Consider the following 14768-nt stretch of genomic DNA (forward strand, 5'->3'; position numbering starts at 1 on the left):
CTGGAGTTGTCTCCTCTTCTCTCCCAAGCGCCTCTCCTGAGAGGGGTTGTCTTGGCCTTTGACCAGCCTGGCTCTCCTGACCTCTGCAGGGATGGCCCAGAACTGAATGGCAATGTGCTAACAGTGTAGGGTACAAGGACAGTGCCTTCCAGACTCAGCCTCAGAAGGCAAGGATGGGGTCACCTTTCTGCAGGCACATCCTGTAGTGTGGTCTGTGTTCGCCTGTCACATACCAAGCACAAGGAGACACACAAAACCGACTTTAGAATCAGGCCCCTTCATAATGGCATGAACAAGAGGCTCTAACCGGACTCCCAGAGTCCAAGGGGCATGGTGCTTTGAGAAAGACAGCTTGAAGCCAGATGGCAGCATGTGATGTCCCTGGATGTTGGACAAGAAGGGGCCCCAGGCATCGTCTGCTTCAGAGCCTCTCCCCTTTCTAGGTGGGGAGAGTGTTTTGTGGGTGGAAGACGGTGGGGACAAAGGCGAGGAGGTGAGGCAGTCCTGCTATTGCAGTGAGTGGCTCTGCTCTGAGACACTGACGAACTTTTCCTCCTCCTTTCTCTGCCGCCACAGCCCAATTATGGAAACCAGCAATATGGACCAAACAGCCAGTTCCCCACCCAGCCAGGCCAGTACCCCACCCCCAACCCCCAACGGCCGCTCACCTCTCCCAACTACCCCGGGCAAAGGATGCCCAGCCAGCCGAGCACTGGGCAATACCCGCCCCCTACGGTCAACATGGGGCAGTATTACAAGGTGAGTCCCACCACCCCACATCCCCACCCCACCTGTGTCATCTAGGCTTTGGGTGTCCCCTGAAGTCACGAAGGGGCAGGCAGAGATTCCTGGGTTCATTCTATGCTCAGAGCTATGCATACGGTGGCCAGAATGTCAAACTGACTTTTCTTGGTTCCTATTCTCATGAGTTCAGATGATGATTTCCCTTCTGCTATTACGGGCACACGCAAGATAATAACAATAAAGGAAATACATTTTTTTTTAAGAAAAAGCACCCTGAATATATTAACATTTCATTCATTGATTCTCTCTACATGTATGTGGGTACCAGTATATTATATAGTTGTTATTACGGCTGTAATTTTGAATCTGTTTCTTTCATTTGACATTGTAAGCATGTTACTTATTGCTACAGTGTCTCCGTGGTTTTTACGTAATGGTTGCCCAACTTTCCACTGAGATAACCACGCCATATTTTGTCCTTCCCTTTCTTTTATACATTGGTTTTGTTTTGTTTTTTTCTGATTTTTCACTTTTGAAACAATACCGTGATCAGTATATTCAGGCACATAGCTTTTCCTTCTTTGGGGATTATGATAAAGTACATGCTCAGGAGTGAAGAAGACTGAAATATTTTACATTTATGTGCCAAGGAGGCATGCCAACTTCCATGACCACCCACCAGGTGGGGTTACTATTTTTGCTCCAAGTTCAGCATACTAAGTGTTTCTATTTTTGTAAACTCTTCTGCTAAATAAATAGCTATGGACAAAGCGAGGCGAAATGCTGTCCCCAAGGGGTGACCTGCTCTACCCTCGCCCTGCTCCCCGCCCCAGCACTGGGGAAGGTGACACCTTCAGCACCCCTTGGACTCCTGGCAGATTTTCATTGCAGGAGGGAGAGCGGGATTCTGATCGTTTTTCTGCCTTCCACACACAGCATTGTTTATCTTGCTTTAACAGCCAGAGCAGTTTAATGGACAAAATAACACCTTCTCGGGAAGCAGCTACAGTAACTACAGCCAAGGGAATGTCAACAGGGTATGTTCCAGTTTTCATCGTAGGAGCTATATAAGCCACATGCCGTTCCCACCCCAGCCCTTGGCCGTTAGCAGGGGGTGGATGGGGTGCACTCTCGAGTCACCTGCCCTGGGGCACAGAGATGCCTGAACAAAGACTCCACAAGTCCGGATGAGTGGGCCAGGGACGAGTATGGACCTGGACAGTCCTGAAAGAAACAAAGCGGGGACTAAGAGAGAGAGGGAGGGGGGCTCCTGGGGAGCCAACTGCCCCATGGTGCTGCGGGCCTGTGTCCATCTGAGGACCCCAGTGGGCTGGGCTGGGGAAGGAGGTGTTGCCTCCTAGGGTCATGATGTGGGCGGGCAGCAGGAGCCCTGAGCTTGATCAGCTCCCCTCATTCCAGTTAGTTGTTAGACAAGTCTCCCATCACCCTGCGCCTGCGTCCCCATTTGTCAGATGGGCCGGGGTACCCTCACTCTACAAGCGAAGGGTGGGAAGACCCTTCCCGGGCCCGCCTGTCTTCCAGCGGGGACAGAGGCCTGCGTGCAGCCAGAAAGGAGGGAGAGGTTTTCCTAGGGGGATCTCCTCCCCCAGCAGAGTAGGCCATAGACCTAGGGCCCTAGAGTGGGTGGTATATGTCCACAGCCACGGCCCCTCTTATCTCTGTGACCCCATAACCTACATGTGGTTTCTCTTTTCCTCCAGCCTCCCAGGCCAGTTCCTGTGGCAAATTACCCCCACTCACCTGTTCCAGGGAACCCCACGCCCCCCATGACCCCTGGGAGCAGCATCCCCCCGTACCTGTCCCCCAGCCAAGATGTTAAACCACCCTTCCCACCTGACATCAAGCCAAATATGAGTGCTCTGCCACCACCCCCAGGTGAGTGCCTCACTCCCCCTCCCTGTGCCTGGCCAGGAGGCAGAGGCCTTAGAAGTCAGACGTCTGTGGGGCTGGGTGTGTGGAAAGGGCAGGAGGGCTTGAGAGCAGGTAGGCCCCACCCAGAAGGGAAATCTGAGCCGCCAACAGTCCTCCTTATTACCTGCCTGAGAGGCTAGGAGGAAAAGCGGCTGGAAGGGGCCTGTGAGGAGACGCAGAGCCCAGAGGAGCACGGGACGTGGGATGCAGGGGTGGTCAGGACGGGTCCAGGTGGACTAGAAGTGATGGGCTCCCTGGTGTGCACTTGGGCACACAGCCCGACCTCTGTGGCGCTGCTTGCACCCACACCCGTGTGCTCCTCTGAGCGTGCAGCCAAGGGTGCGTGTCGTGGGGGTGAGCAAGCCCCACCCGTGGCCTCAGCGCCCATGCTTCTGAGCACCCATGGTGGCCAGGGGCATGGGGCTCACCGGCTCCCCCCCCTCCCCCGCCCAGCCACCCACAACGACGAGCTGAGGCTCACGTTCCCCGTGCGGGACGGCGTGGTGCTGGAGCCCTTCCGCCTCGAGCACAACCTGGCCGTCAGCAACCACGTCTTTCACCTGCGGCCCACAGTGCATCAGACGCTGATGTGGAGGTGAGTGTCAGGTGGGGGCACAGGCCTCAGTTATGCATAGGAGGCCCCAGTGGTGACATCCCTGAGCCCTGGCATCTCCCTGATGGGAGCAGTATCGTTGACGGGGCCCTCTGTGTGCAAGACCCTGGAGCTGTCAAGGGGAACCTGCAGGCACAGGGGAGACAGACAAGCAGCCTCGGCATAATGGCCCAAGGGCAGGGAACAGTTGTCACCCACCCTAGCCCTGAGAGAGTGGTCAGGGATGACTTCCCAGAGTAAAAGGTGGCTAGTTCAGACCTAAAGTTTTAGCAGGAGGCTGTAATTGGCTCGTTGTGGCCAGAGCTGGGAATGTAAAGAGATGAGACTAGAGTGGACACAGGGCTGGATCGGGCAGGCCCAGCCAACCCTGCAGATTACAAGGGGCTAGTCACCGGGCTTGGCTGCTCCTCACACACCAGCACAGGCTGGACTGCAGTGGCTGGAAGTCTCCTGCTGGACCAGGCCTTGTGTTCCATGCCTTCCACACCTGATCTCCTTTGATCCTTTGAGTGCACAGTGCTTACCCCATTAGTGATGAGGAAACTGAGGCCAGAAAAGCTGATTAGCTTGGGGAAGTTCTCACAGCAAGGGGCAGAGCTGGGACTTGGGCCTGGGTCTCTTGGATGCCAGAACCTGATGGTGTTTCCACCTCAGTCCTTCCTCCTCGGGCATGACTCTCACTACCGTGCTGTGCCTGTGACCAGAGCCCCTCAGCTGCCCAGTGAGCATCTTGAGGGCATGAGATGGGTCTGAGGTGGGCGTGTGCACATATACACTCCACACACAGCTGACATGTTGCCTCGACCACACTGAGCAGGCTGCAGTGAGGGCCAGAGACAGCTGGGGTGGGTGTGAGGGCATGGGAGCTCAGGCAGAAAGGTGGAGAGCCCTCTGTGCTGGGACCTTGCTCACCCTCCCTTCCATACCTGGGAGTGCCCTCACCTGGGAGGCTTCCTGTGTCCCTGGCCACTGGCCCTGCTTGGTTTTCATGCATATGTGCTCACTTGGGGGTTCCTGTGGACTCCCTTTAGTGCCATGTCTTCGGGGCCTACCTGGGGGTGACAGGACTGACCCAGACATGATCCTGACCTGGGATGCTTCTCCCAACAGGAGCCTTGGGGATGGGCATAATCAGCCTCTCAGCTGATCTTGTCAAATTAGTGTCTTTTTGCCCCTTTGTCCTTGTCCTGGGGGAACAGGCATCACCTTTATAGGCGGAGGGCCCAGGGAGATTGTGGCCAGAGCTGTGGGGGTGGCTGCAGTGAATGGTACGCAGGAGTTACGGGGGAAATTGGGTTGTTGGGCTAGGTTTTGATTGGAGATGGGTGCAGGGGGGAATATCCAGGGCGAAAGGAGAGCTTGGGGAGGCTGGGGGAGCAGTCGCAGCCAAGGGTGGGGTCCTGAGAGATCATGGAGCTGTGGTGAGTTAGGTATGTGGCCTAGACAGGCATCACCGAGGCCACAGGCAGCCCCTGGCAGAGCCAACCCAAGCCCTGCTCCTGCCCTACCCAGGTCTGACCTGGAGCTGCAGTTCAAGTGCTACCACCATGAGGACAGGCAGATGAACACCAACTGGCCGGCCTCAGTGCAGGTCAGCGTGAACGCCACACCCCTGACCATCGAGCGTGGCGACAACAAGACCTCCCACAAGCCCCTGCACCTGAAGCACGTGTGCCAGCCGGGCCGCAACACCATCCAGATCACCGTCACGGCCTGCTGCTGCGTGAGTGGGCGGGGCTGACGGAGCACTGCGGGGAGTCTGAGCTCCTCTGTCCCCTCTGGTCCTCAGCCTTGTCCTTAGGTCTTTGTCCCCCATCCCCACAGCCACCAAAGTGATCTTTCAGAAACACTTCAGAAATGTGCAGTGGTCCCCAAGGGCTGTGGAATAACCTTCAAACTCGGTGGGCTTCCAAAGCCACCGTGCTCTGGCCTTTCCCCCTTATCCTGAAGCCTCCATCTGGTCTGCACCATCACCTCCACTTAACACCTGTAGGCCCCTCCTCCTGGACACTTCCCCCTCCCCCACCCCATGCCCACCACCTTCCCCCAACTTCCTCTGGTGACGTTCTAGGTCCCTCAATGCTAGGCTCTGTTCTGGCCACATTCATAAGAAATTTTTGTATGCTAATCATCTTTTCCCCTAGACCCAACTCCACCACCAAGTCTGGAGTTAACTCTCTCCCTTCTTCACCCAACCCACTGTCTTAGAATCATGTATGTGTGTGTCCCTCCAACCTGGGACTCATTGCCCTAGGGCCATATCTGAGCCATGCCTCTACCCCCCAGCGATCAGGGCCTGGCACACATTGCTTGCTTAGGTACCCGCATGAAAGTGGATTGCCTTACCCTGCTCTGTTGGTGTCTCTGGGGAGATGCAGCAGAGGAAAAAGCTGTGGTCCTGCCCTTACGAGAATCAGGGCTTGGCGGCCCCCTGGAGCTAGGAGTCACAGAACGGGGGATGCTGTCAGAGGGGAGCCTGTCGAGGCTTGCTGGGGTGTGCAGCCCTGGAAGGCATCCCAGAGGAGTGAAGACAGGGACTCCCCCTCTGGCAGAAAGGGTGGAGGACGCACAGTGGTGTGTGAGGTTAGGAAACAAAGCAGGCTCTAGTCCTGACACCCAGTGTCCCAGAACCAATCCGGGGTGTTTTGGTGTCATAGCCTTGTCAGCCTAGAGCAGAGGCAGCTGTTCCCAGGTGGTGAACCCAGCCTGGGTCACCTGGCTCACAGGTGCCACGACACATCCTAGGCCTCGAAGGCTCTCTCTCCCAGGTCTTGGGAAACCCACTCCTAAAGTGCATCGGTGTGGACATGGTCCCTAGGGGCCTTTGGGCATGGGGGACAGCCTAGGCCTGCAGAGGCTGCAGATGGCACCATGGGGCAGGGATTGAAAGGCCACTCTTCCTCGCAGTCTCACCTCTTCGTGCTGCAGCTAGTTCACCGGCCCTCTGTGCGCTCCGTGCTGCAAGGCCTCCTCAAGAAGCGCCTCCTGCCTGCGGAGCACTGCATCACCAAAAGTGAGTGTGAAAAGCAGCCCCCAGCCCGCTGTCCTCACCTTCCACCAGGACTGACCTTTGGCTCTGTGCACAATACCCCAGGGCGCTGAGTGTTCCTTGGCACCAACCCCTGTCCCTGACTCGTGCCCCTCCTCTGCGGCTGCGCAGTTGATCAGATGAGTGCTGCCCTTTAAGACCAGGTGGGAATCCTGACCCACCTGGTTCATAACACAGGATGTGACGCAGATTAAAACGAAACACCATAGTACAGACAGTCCAGGCAGGCTTCCTGGAGGAGGTGATCGCCTGAATGGATGGGAGGAACAGGTTAAGGGGGGGTCTTCACTGAGAGGAAGGCACGGGGTAGATTCCAGGCTGGTTTCCAGGCTGGCCTCCCTACTCCAACAGCTCATACCTAACTCTAGATGAAAAGACTTGGCTCAGAGTCTGCTCCTTTGGAGGAGACCCCCAGGTAACAACACTGGGGAGTACCATGCAGGGTGGTACACCACTGTTCCCTTCTTCCACTGTGCTTCTTCGCATTACCTGCTGCGCCCTAGAATCCCGCCAGATAGATGTCCGTTTCCATTTCCACACTTGCAGAATTAAGTACAAAAGTGCCTGAGGGGTCTCTTGACCCAGAAAATCACTGGAGAAATGCCAGGCAGGGTTTCTGCAAGTTTTGCAGAGTCCCCTTTCTAGTGAAGGTGAGGCCTATTCCACAGAGACTGAGGTACTTCCAGGGGCACATGCGCTCCACAACGTGTCCAGCGTGGGGGCTGCCGTTCGAGAGCGCTCGCTCAACGTCCTGGGGCATCCAGCACACCAAACTCCCCTTTGACCAGGCGACGGTGTACTGCAGTCATTCCTGTGACCTCCCAGTTATGCGGGTGGGGGGAGAACCAGGGTGTGTTTCAGCTGCATACAGGAGTGAGGGGCATGGGCAACACAACCCTACCCTCATCCACCTGTGCCTCCCCCTCCCCCCCACAGTCAAGCGGAATTTCAGCAGCGTGGCGGCCTCGTCGGGCAACACGACGCTCAATGGGGAGGACGGTGTGGAGCAGACAGCCATCAAGGTGTCTCTGAAGTGCCCCATCACATTCCGGCGCATCCAGCTGCCTGCTCGAGGTCACGACTGCAAGCATGTCCAGGTGAGCCATCCTGGAGTCTGGCTGTGACGGCGAGGGGCGAGCAAAGGGGGCAGCAGGGCCTGTCTCTGACCTCCAAACAACACCATGGCCACCAGCAGCTCTCTCACTTCAGCCATCATTTATCCTTTTATCACCTTGGCGTACTCAGGGCTAGAGCCCAGAGGGCTACGGAACTGTATTTAGGCACCTGGCAATGTCAGATGCCAGCTGGAAATCTGGCAGATATGACCAGGGCTGGCTCAGGACCTGAGAGCAGCGATGCCTCTGCCTGGTCACTGCTGCTCCGGGGCCTTACCCGCTGCGCAGGTTCTCAGGAAATGGGTGGAATGAATGACAGTCACAGACTGATGGCTACAACAGAGCACTGTGTAAATATGGGCAGCCTACGGCAGGCAAGAGTCACTGGGCTGGGGCTGCTCAGGGGAAGGAATCCCAAAAGAGGGGTGTGGGACGCCATCCCAAGGAGCCTGGGTGTGAGCCTGCAGGGTGGGCAGGAGGGAGAGGGGTCTGCAAGGCCAGGCTGGCTGCACTCTCAGTTCCACCCTCAAACAGCCTCCCGGGGGCTTCCTAGTGGGCAAGAGCCTCCCTCCCTCTGGGAGAACGTTGTGGGTGCAGTGGTTTATTTGATACACACTGATGAACTGGATGTGTCCTCGGTACCTGGGCTGGGCTGGTGGGAAAACTAGAGTCCAGACTGCCCCCAGCCTCAGTGGGAGGGCCCGTCACAGGCAGGATCCATGAGGGGCGGCTGCAGGGGAGCCAGGTACTTCTCGGAACCAGGAAGGCTTCTCGAAGGATGCAGGCATGGGGGTGCTGTGAGGAGGGCCGGGGCAGAACCTTGCAGGAGCTCGACGTGGCAGCAGAAAGGTGCCACGATCATCACCCTGCCCGACAACCAGCCCTGGGTCTCTCGCACCAGCTGTCTCCCTAGCTGGTGGGAGGTCTTCATAAGAGTCCCAGAGGCAGTAGCGATGACATCGAGGTGGTTTCTGAGAGTCCTGATATCATCTGTCTGTCTCTCTATCCGTCTGTCTGTCGGCCCCTGTAGTGCTTTGACCTGGAATCATACCTGCAGCTGAATTGCGAGAGGGGGACCTGGAGGTGTCCTGTGTGCAAGTGAGTGACGCCCACCCCAGCAGAGCTCTGCTAGCCTCCCTCTGGCTCTGCTCTTGGGGGTTCCGCCACCTCCACCTGCCCTAAAAGCAAAAGAGAGAACCCAAATACAGCAGAGGGGTTTAGATGACAGGAGCTGTACATAATCCCCTTGTATTAATATCAAGCTGTCACAAGGCTGCCCTCTCCTGTCAGTGCCTGCAGTAGTAACCGCGGCAGGGACAGGGTGTCTCGCTGATGCAGTGGGAGGGGTTGGCCGTGTCCCGCCCTCTAGGGTCCAGGAACAAAGACCAAGCCCTTTTCTCTCCTTTTCCAGTAAAACTGCTCTGCTCGAGGGCCTGGAGGTGGATCAGTACATGTGGGGCATCCTGAACGCCATCCAACAGTAAGTGGGCCTCCCCAACCAGGGCCCATGGATGGGGCGGGGGGGTGAATGCCAGCTGGATTGAGTGAGGTGAGCACGTGAACATCCCCGACACCCCCAACTCCTTCCCCCCAGGCTGGGAGACCACCTACCCACATCTCTCACCTTTCTGTGACTTTACCTCTGGGGCTTCTATACCTGGGGGCAAATGCACTTTCTAGAAAAGAGCAGACTCGGCCAGAGCAGGAAGCTGACAGTTCCCCTGACAGCCACTTCCTGGGTGGGAGGCCCTAGGGCCAGCTGCCCTGTGTCCAGACACTTGCTTTTCCTAGCCTCAGTCTTTCCATCTCTCAGAAGATGTAAAAAGCCCCCATAACTCTATCATAGGTAGAGCCTCGGGAGAATAGGGGCAGGGCCCTGGGCAAAGACACCTCAGTATCTGTCCAAGCTGGAGGCTCTTGTGTCCAGAGCTCAGCTCCTTGGAGCCTCAGCTCTGCCGCTTGCTCCCCACAGCTCCGAGTTTGAAGAGGTCACCATCGACCCCACGTGCAGCTGGCGGCCAGTGCCCATCAAGTCAGACCTGCACATTAAAGATGACCCTGACGGCATCCCCTCCAAGCGGTTCAAAACAATGAGTCCCAGCCAGATGATCATGCCCAATGTCATGGAGATGATTGCAGCCCTGGGCCCTGGGCCTTCCCCCTACCCGCTCCCGCCTCCACCCGGGGCCACCAACTCAAACGACTACAGCAACCAAGGTGGGTGACACCAGACAGGGAGGGCAGCCCCAAGTCCCACAGGGGGCATAAGACTTCTGTGCTGATGGTGTCAGGTGCGGGGTGGGGGGTGTAGTGTGAAGGCGCAGAGGTGACATGCATCCCTCAGAACAGTCCCACATCACTGGACTTGGGGGTACAATGGCCCATGCACTGCCATCCTCCCAAACGCCAGGCTGGCAGGTGCCAAGCCCAGGGGCCTCAGAACCTGCTTTGCTGGGGGCACAACTGCCACCTCTTTCCCAGCCTGAGTGTTCCCCAGGACCAACAGAGCACTCACCTAGAGTTCTTGGCCCCCCTATTTCTCTGTGAGATCTATATTGTCCCTGTCCCTGCAGCCCTCACACCCTCCCAGAGACAGAGTCCAGGGGCTTGGAGCTCCAGCCTTTGGTCATCATCACTGCCCTCTTACTCTCTGCCACCCAGACCAAGCTTCCTCCTACTGTCCTTGGTTCCTAGAAAGTACCTACCCTTCTCAAACACAGGGGGCAGCGCCGCCCTTGGATCCTGCTCTTGGGTGTCCAGAGCTCCTGGATGATGACAGGCCCAGGGGGGTCAGCCCACCCAGCCTGAGCCCCACAGCGTGCTGAGGCCCCAGCTTCCCAGCATGCTGGTCCTCTGACCTCCTGCCACGGCCACACGATAGAGGGAGCAGCGGCCAAAGAGGCCAGACAGCTGGCTTCTAATGGTGTCATCTTAAGTCTGACGCAGTTTTCATGAACTTGGTGGATCCTGACCTCCCCCTCCGGCCCTGGGTCACCCCAATGATGAGGTGCAGCCATGGGGGGGGGGGCAGGTCTGGAGGACTAGCTCAAAAGATCCTGTGGGAGGCTGAGACGGTTATCATCCCATGGCCGCCTCCCACAGGAGCCAGGCCCTTCCCTTTCTCCCACCTGCCCTTCCTCGTAGCCGTAGAACGGCATGGAAGGCTGCATCGCTGCCCCATGGCACAGCCCAGAGGCTCAGGCTGCAGGAGCCAACTCCAGCCTCACAGGAGGACAGGACTCGGTTCTTAATTTACACAGTGCCTGTTCCCCGTGGATGGCTGTCTTCCCTCTAGGTGACCCCTGCTCCCGCCATCTTGTTTCCTCCCAGGCAACAACTACCAGGGCCATGGCAACTTTGATTTCCCCCATGGGAACCCCGGTGGGACGTCCATGAATGACTTCATGCATGGACCCCCCCAGCTCTCTCACCCCCCGGACATGCCCAACAACATGGCCGCCCTCGAGAAACCCCTCAGCCACCCCATGCAGGAAACTGTGAGTACCTCTTCCTCACCCCCATGTCTTCCATGCCCTCAGTCTCTGTGTTGGGCTGATGGGGGCAGAGGGCTCCCCCAGACCTTTCTGATGTTTTGCCTAGTTCCCTCCCAGGCGAAGAGGAGGACTGAGAATTGGGTCTGGGGGCTCAGAAGGAAGTGAGAGGCCTGACTGAAGCTGGGTAATGGCCCATCAACATCCTTGGACTTAGCTGTTTCACCCAGGAAATTGAATTCTCAGGAAGTGGGGGAAGGTTCAGGCTGTTCCCTGCACACATGTGTATGTATGCACACCCCCCAGTTACAACCACACACACCCCCACATGTAACCCCCACCCTCTCTGTCCCCCACTTACACTCACGTACTGTAACCCCGGCTATCAGAATTTTGTCCCAAATCTAGTCATTTACTCCCCTAAAGGTCTGAATCCTTGGGGTATCTCCACTTCCTGCAAAAAAAAAAAAAATGCTGGGAAGTCTACTTATCCTGAGAGTATTCATTTCTTGTCCTGTTTTACATATGAGCATATAAACCTGCACTGCTGAGAAAGCCCCTCGCAGGTAAGGTGTCCTGTGCCGCCCAGAGGCCTCCCTTGTGTGGCTGTGGCAGCAGCGGGAGGAGGCTTGGCCACCTCTCGAGTCTTCATCTAGTGAGCGCTGGATGATTCCACTTGATTTAAGAGGTGTTTTCTGAGCCTGTGCTCCAGACCGGACCTTGGACCAGATATTAGCAAGACAGGCATGGGCCTTGTGCTGATGGAGCAAAAGTTCTGGCAGGGCCTGGACGGAGGAAGAACAGTTGGGGTTTTGAGAACACCAAGGCCTGAGGGCTGAAGTCTGAGGCCCCGTGATTCTGCCTGATCTCTCTCCCTACTCGGAGGAGAAGTGGGAGAAGGCCAGTTACTAGGGCCTGGCAGGGGGCCCTGGGCCTACCAGCTCAAGAGAGGGTTCAGGGCTCCCAGAGAAGGGTCCTGTTGGGCAGCAGGGCTGGATGGCCCTAACCAGAAGGCGCCACTCAGGCCCTCCTGTCCTCTGTCACATGGCCTGGAAGGAAGGGGCCTCTGGATTGTACTGTGTTCCACACCCATGACATGAAGTTGGCTCTTCCTCTGGACCAGGGGCTGTCATGTGGGCCAGAGCTACCTGATTCTTAGTGACAGTGGCAGTTAACCACGAATCTAGGTGAGGGGCACTGTAGCAGCTTTCCCTTAGGACTCCAGAATGCCAAGTCAAAAATAGCTGCTTTCACAGAGCTTCAGCCACATTTCTGCAAGTTACTTTCTGCCCCATGGGGCTTCTGACTTCTGGGGGCCTCTCTGCCAGCCCCCCTTTTCCGCCTTGCTCCCCAGGACCCCAGCATTCCACACACCCCCACACACGTTCACCTGTCACACATCCTGAGCCCTCACAATTCCCAACACTGGAAAATGGGAGCGAATGCCAAATACTTCTGCGTCCAACAAGACTTTCTCCTGCCTTGTTAGCCCTGCACCTGGGTTCTTCGGTGGGACCTAAGCCTATGAGTTGACTTCACAGCCCCCCAGGATGCCCCCCCAGATATGCCCAGTCCTTCCCATTTCTGGGCTCCCTAGATGACAACTGAACCCAGAAGTACAACTGTGCAAGGTGGGGTGGTGCGGTGACAGGTAAACTCCCCTCACAACTGCCCAACCAGAGCAGCCTGCCCCCAGCTGAGCACGAGTCTGGGAAGGGTTCCCATGCATGCAGGGACTGGCAAGAGGGCTCCAACCACGTCCTGGTTTGCCCAAGGACTCACCCATGCAAGGCGGCAGGTAGACGTATATCAGCAGGTCCCAGAGAGCACCTGCCCCTAGGGGTTCTGAGACATTCCAGCAGGATGTCAAGGCCAGAGGGGACAGCTGTGTCAGTTCCAGGGACCATCCTGGGCTGGGCCGCCCCAGAAGTGAGGAGCTGCTTCCTGCACCTCAGAATGGGCACCATGGGGCATCCACTGGCCTGAGTGGGAGTCAGAAGCTGGCCTCACTGACAGCAGTGGTGTGGTGGCCGTCCCTCCAGCCTCTCCTGATCCTTATCTTGTGTGCATCCCACACATGGTGCCTCAGGGTCACCCATGGTGTGTGGTCATCCCGCCATTCTCAGGGCCCAAGCTGGAGGGGCACTGCTAGTACGCAGGGCTACCTGGACCGTGGGCAGAGGCCAGCCCGCAGCCTCTGTGGGAACAGCTTTTAGGAGAAAGAGGAAGAACTGGGGTCTAGAGAAAATCAGGGAAGGTGCAGCTACTGTTTTCAAACCCACAAAGGAAAAAGTATGTTTCTATGTGGACTGGAAGATGGGGAGGGGAGGGATGAACTAAAGACCAAAGAGACATTCGCTCACTGAGCTACCCTTTCCAAACAAGTAGCCTGGCAAGTCATTGAGCTCCCTTTAGGTAGCAGAGTGTGAGTGGGGCTGGGAGTCTTGTTGGGGACACTGGGAATGGGGAGAGGGCTTGGACTAAGCCTTTCCCTCTGAGATCTGAGCTCAGAAGGAAGGGTGCTTAGCAAACACACTAGCAGAGGGAGTTTAAATCCCACCCACCACATGCCCCTTGCCCATCCACAGCCTGTGTTCTGTATATATGTGCATGGGAGGGCTTGAGTCCCCTAGTTCATGTGTCAGAGAAGGACCACCTGCCCCCACCTCAACAAGGCATGCCCTTGGTGAGCCCATGTGCCCTGAGAGGTGTGGAGGTACCTGCCTTCTGCAGCACCCTCGGGGTTCAGCCTATAGCCGCCTAGGTGGGTGGCTGGGGAGAAGAGCCTGGCAGTGCTGGCAGGCCCCCACTCTGTTCCTTTGACCTCAGGGCAGCAGGCAAGGCTAATACTAAGGCTCTTGGAAGGAACCTGTGTGCCCAGCACTGCCCCAGCCCAGGGCCCACTTGGGGGCGCAGACCCACTCCTGAGCTGCACGCCTGTCCCATGCTGTCTGTCCGTGTCTGCTCTCTGCCACCCTGGCCCTCGGGGACCTGCACCACGCTGCCAGCAGCACCCCTCCCACTTCCCCATTTCCTGGAAACATGCCCATTTTGCTTCTCCATCTTGCCCTCGCTGTTGTTCATTGTGATGGTGGTGTCCAGGCTGGGGAGGCGGAGGGGCTCTGGACCCCACTCTCCGCGTCTGTGCTTGTCTCAGAGCCCCTGGCCACCTCCCTCCCGCCCCCACGTGGCTCAGAGGCCCCTTCCCCTGCCTTCCTCTCCACAGCCTCCCCTGACTGGCGGTTTTGGGGGAGGACTTTGTTTGTTTCTCTGCAAAAGAAAAAAGAAAGCATTCAGCTTTGTAAAGGGGTGGCTTTGTTTTGGGGATTTGTTATTTTCCTGGTTTTGTTTGGTTTTCATTTCTCCAGGCATCTCGTCGCTGTACCTCGTCACCTCACCTTTCTTTTCTCCTGCTCTCTCCTCCTCCACAGATGCCACACGCTGGCAGTTCTGACCAGCCCCATCCCTCCATACAACAAGGTTTGCACGTCCCACACCCCAGCAGCCAGTCAGGGCCTCCATTACATCACAGTGGGGCTCCTCCTCCTTCCCAGCCTCCCCGGCAACCGCCACAGGCCGCTCCCGGCAACCATCCACACAGCGACCTGACCTTTAACCCCTCCTCAGCCTTAGAGGGTCAGGCCGGAGCACAGGGAGCATCCGACATGCCGGAGCCTTCGCTGGATGTAAGTTGGGGTCCCCACTTGCCTTGGCCTGGGGCTAGGCCTGGCACCGGGACCTGCCCCAAGAGCAGGGGTGGGTGTTGAGGGCCCAAGGCCCGGGTGGAGGAGGTGTAGCTGTGAGGGGGTGGGTGGGTGGTGGAT

At 57.3% G+C, this 14768-nt stretch overlaps 1 protein-coding gene across 8 annotated transcripts in view; it reads left to right on the forward strand.

Moving 5' to 3' along the window:
* The window catches only part of ZMIZ1 (zinc finger MIZ-type containing 1), a 233806-nt gene that overhangs the window by 213948 nt on the left and 5090 nt on the right, over positions 1–14768 (forward strand). For 7 of the 8 annotated variants that reach the window (XM_019626021.1, XM_019626025.1, XM_019626023.1 and 4 more), the window contains 12 exons: positions 577–759; positions 1704–1781; positions 2466–2640; positions 3130–3271; positions 4802–5012; positions 6197–6302; positions 7275–7435; positions 8484–8551; positions 8865–8933; positions 9426–9670; positions 10784–10950; positions 14376–14630. In XM_019626021.1, the coding sequence (XP_019481566.1) occupies positions 577–759; positions 1704–1781; positions 2466–2640; positions 3130–3271; positions 4802–5012; positions 6197–6302; positions 7275–7435; positions 8484–8551; positions 8865–8933; positions 9426–9670; positions 10784–10950; positions 14376–14630 (1860 nt within the window). The remainder of the gene's footprint in view (positions 1–576; positions 760–1703; positions 1782–2465; positions 2641–3129; positions 3272–4801; positions 5013–6196; positions 6303–7274; positions 7436–8483; positions 8552–8864; positions 8934–9425; positions 9671–10783; positions 10951–14375; positions 14631–14768) is intronic. The other variant, XM_019626027.1, reaches the window with a different exon arrangement.

The sequence above is a fragment of the Hipposideros armiger genome, unplaced genomic scaffold (assembly GCF_001890085.2).
Source record: "Hipposideros armiger isolate ML-2016 unplaced genomic scaffold, ASM189008v1 scaffold_652, whole genome shotgun sequence".
Lineage (NCBI taxonomy): Eukaryota > Metazoa > Chordata > Mammalia > Chiroptera > Hipposideridae > Hipposideros > Hipposideros armiger.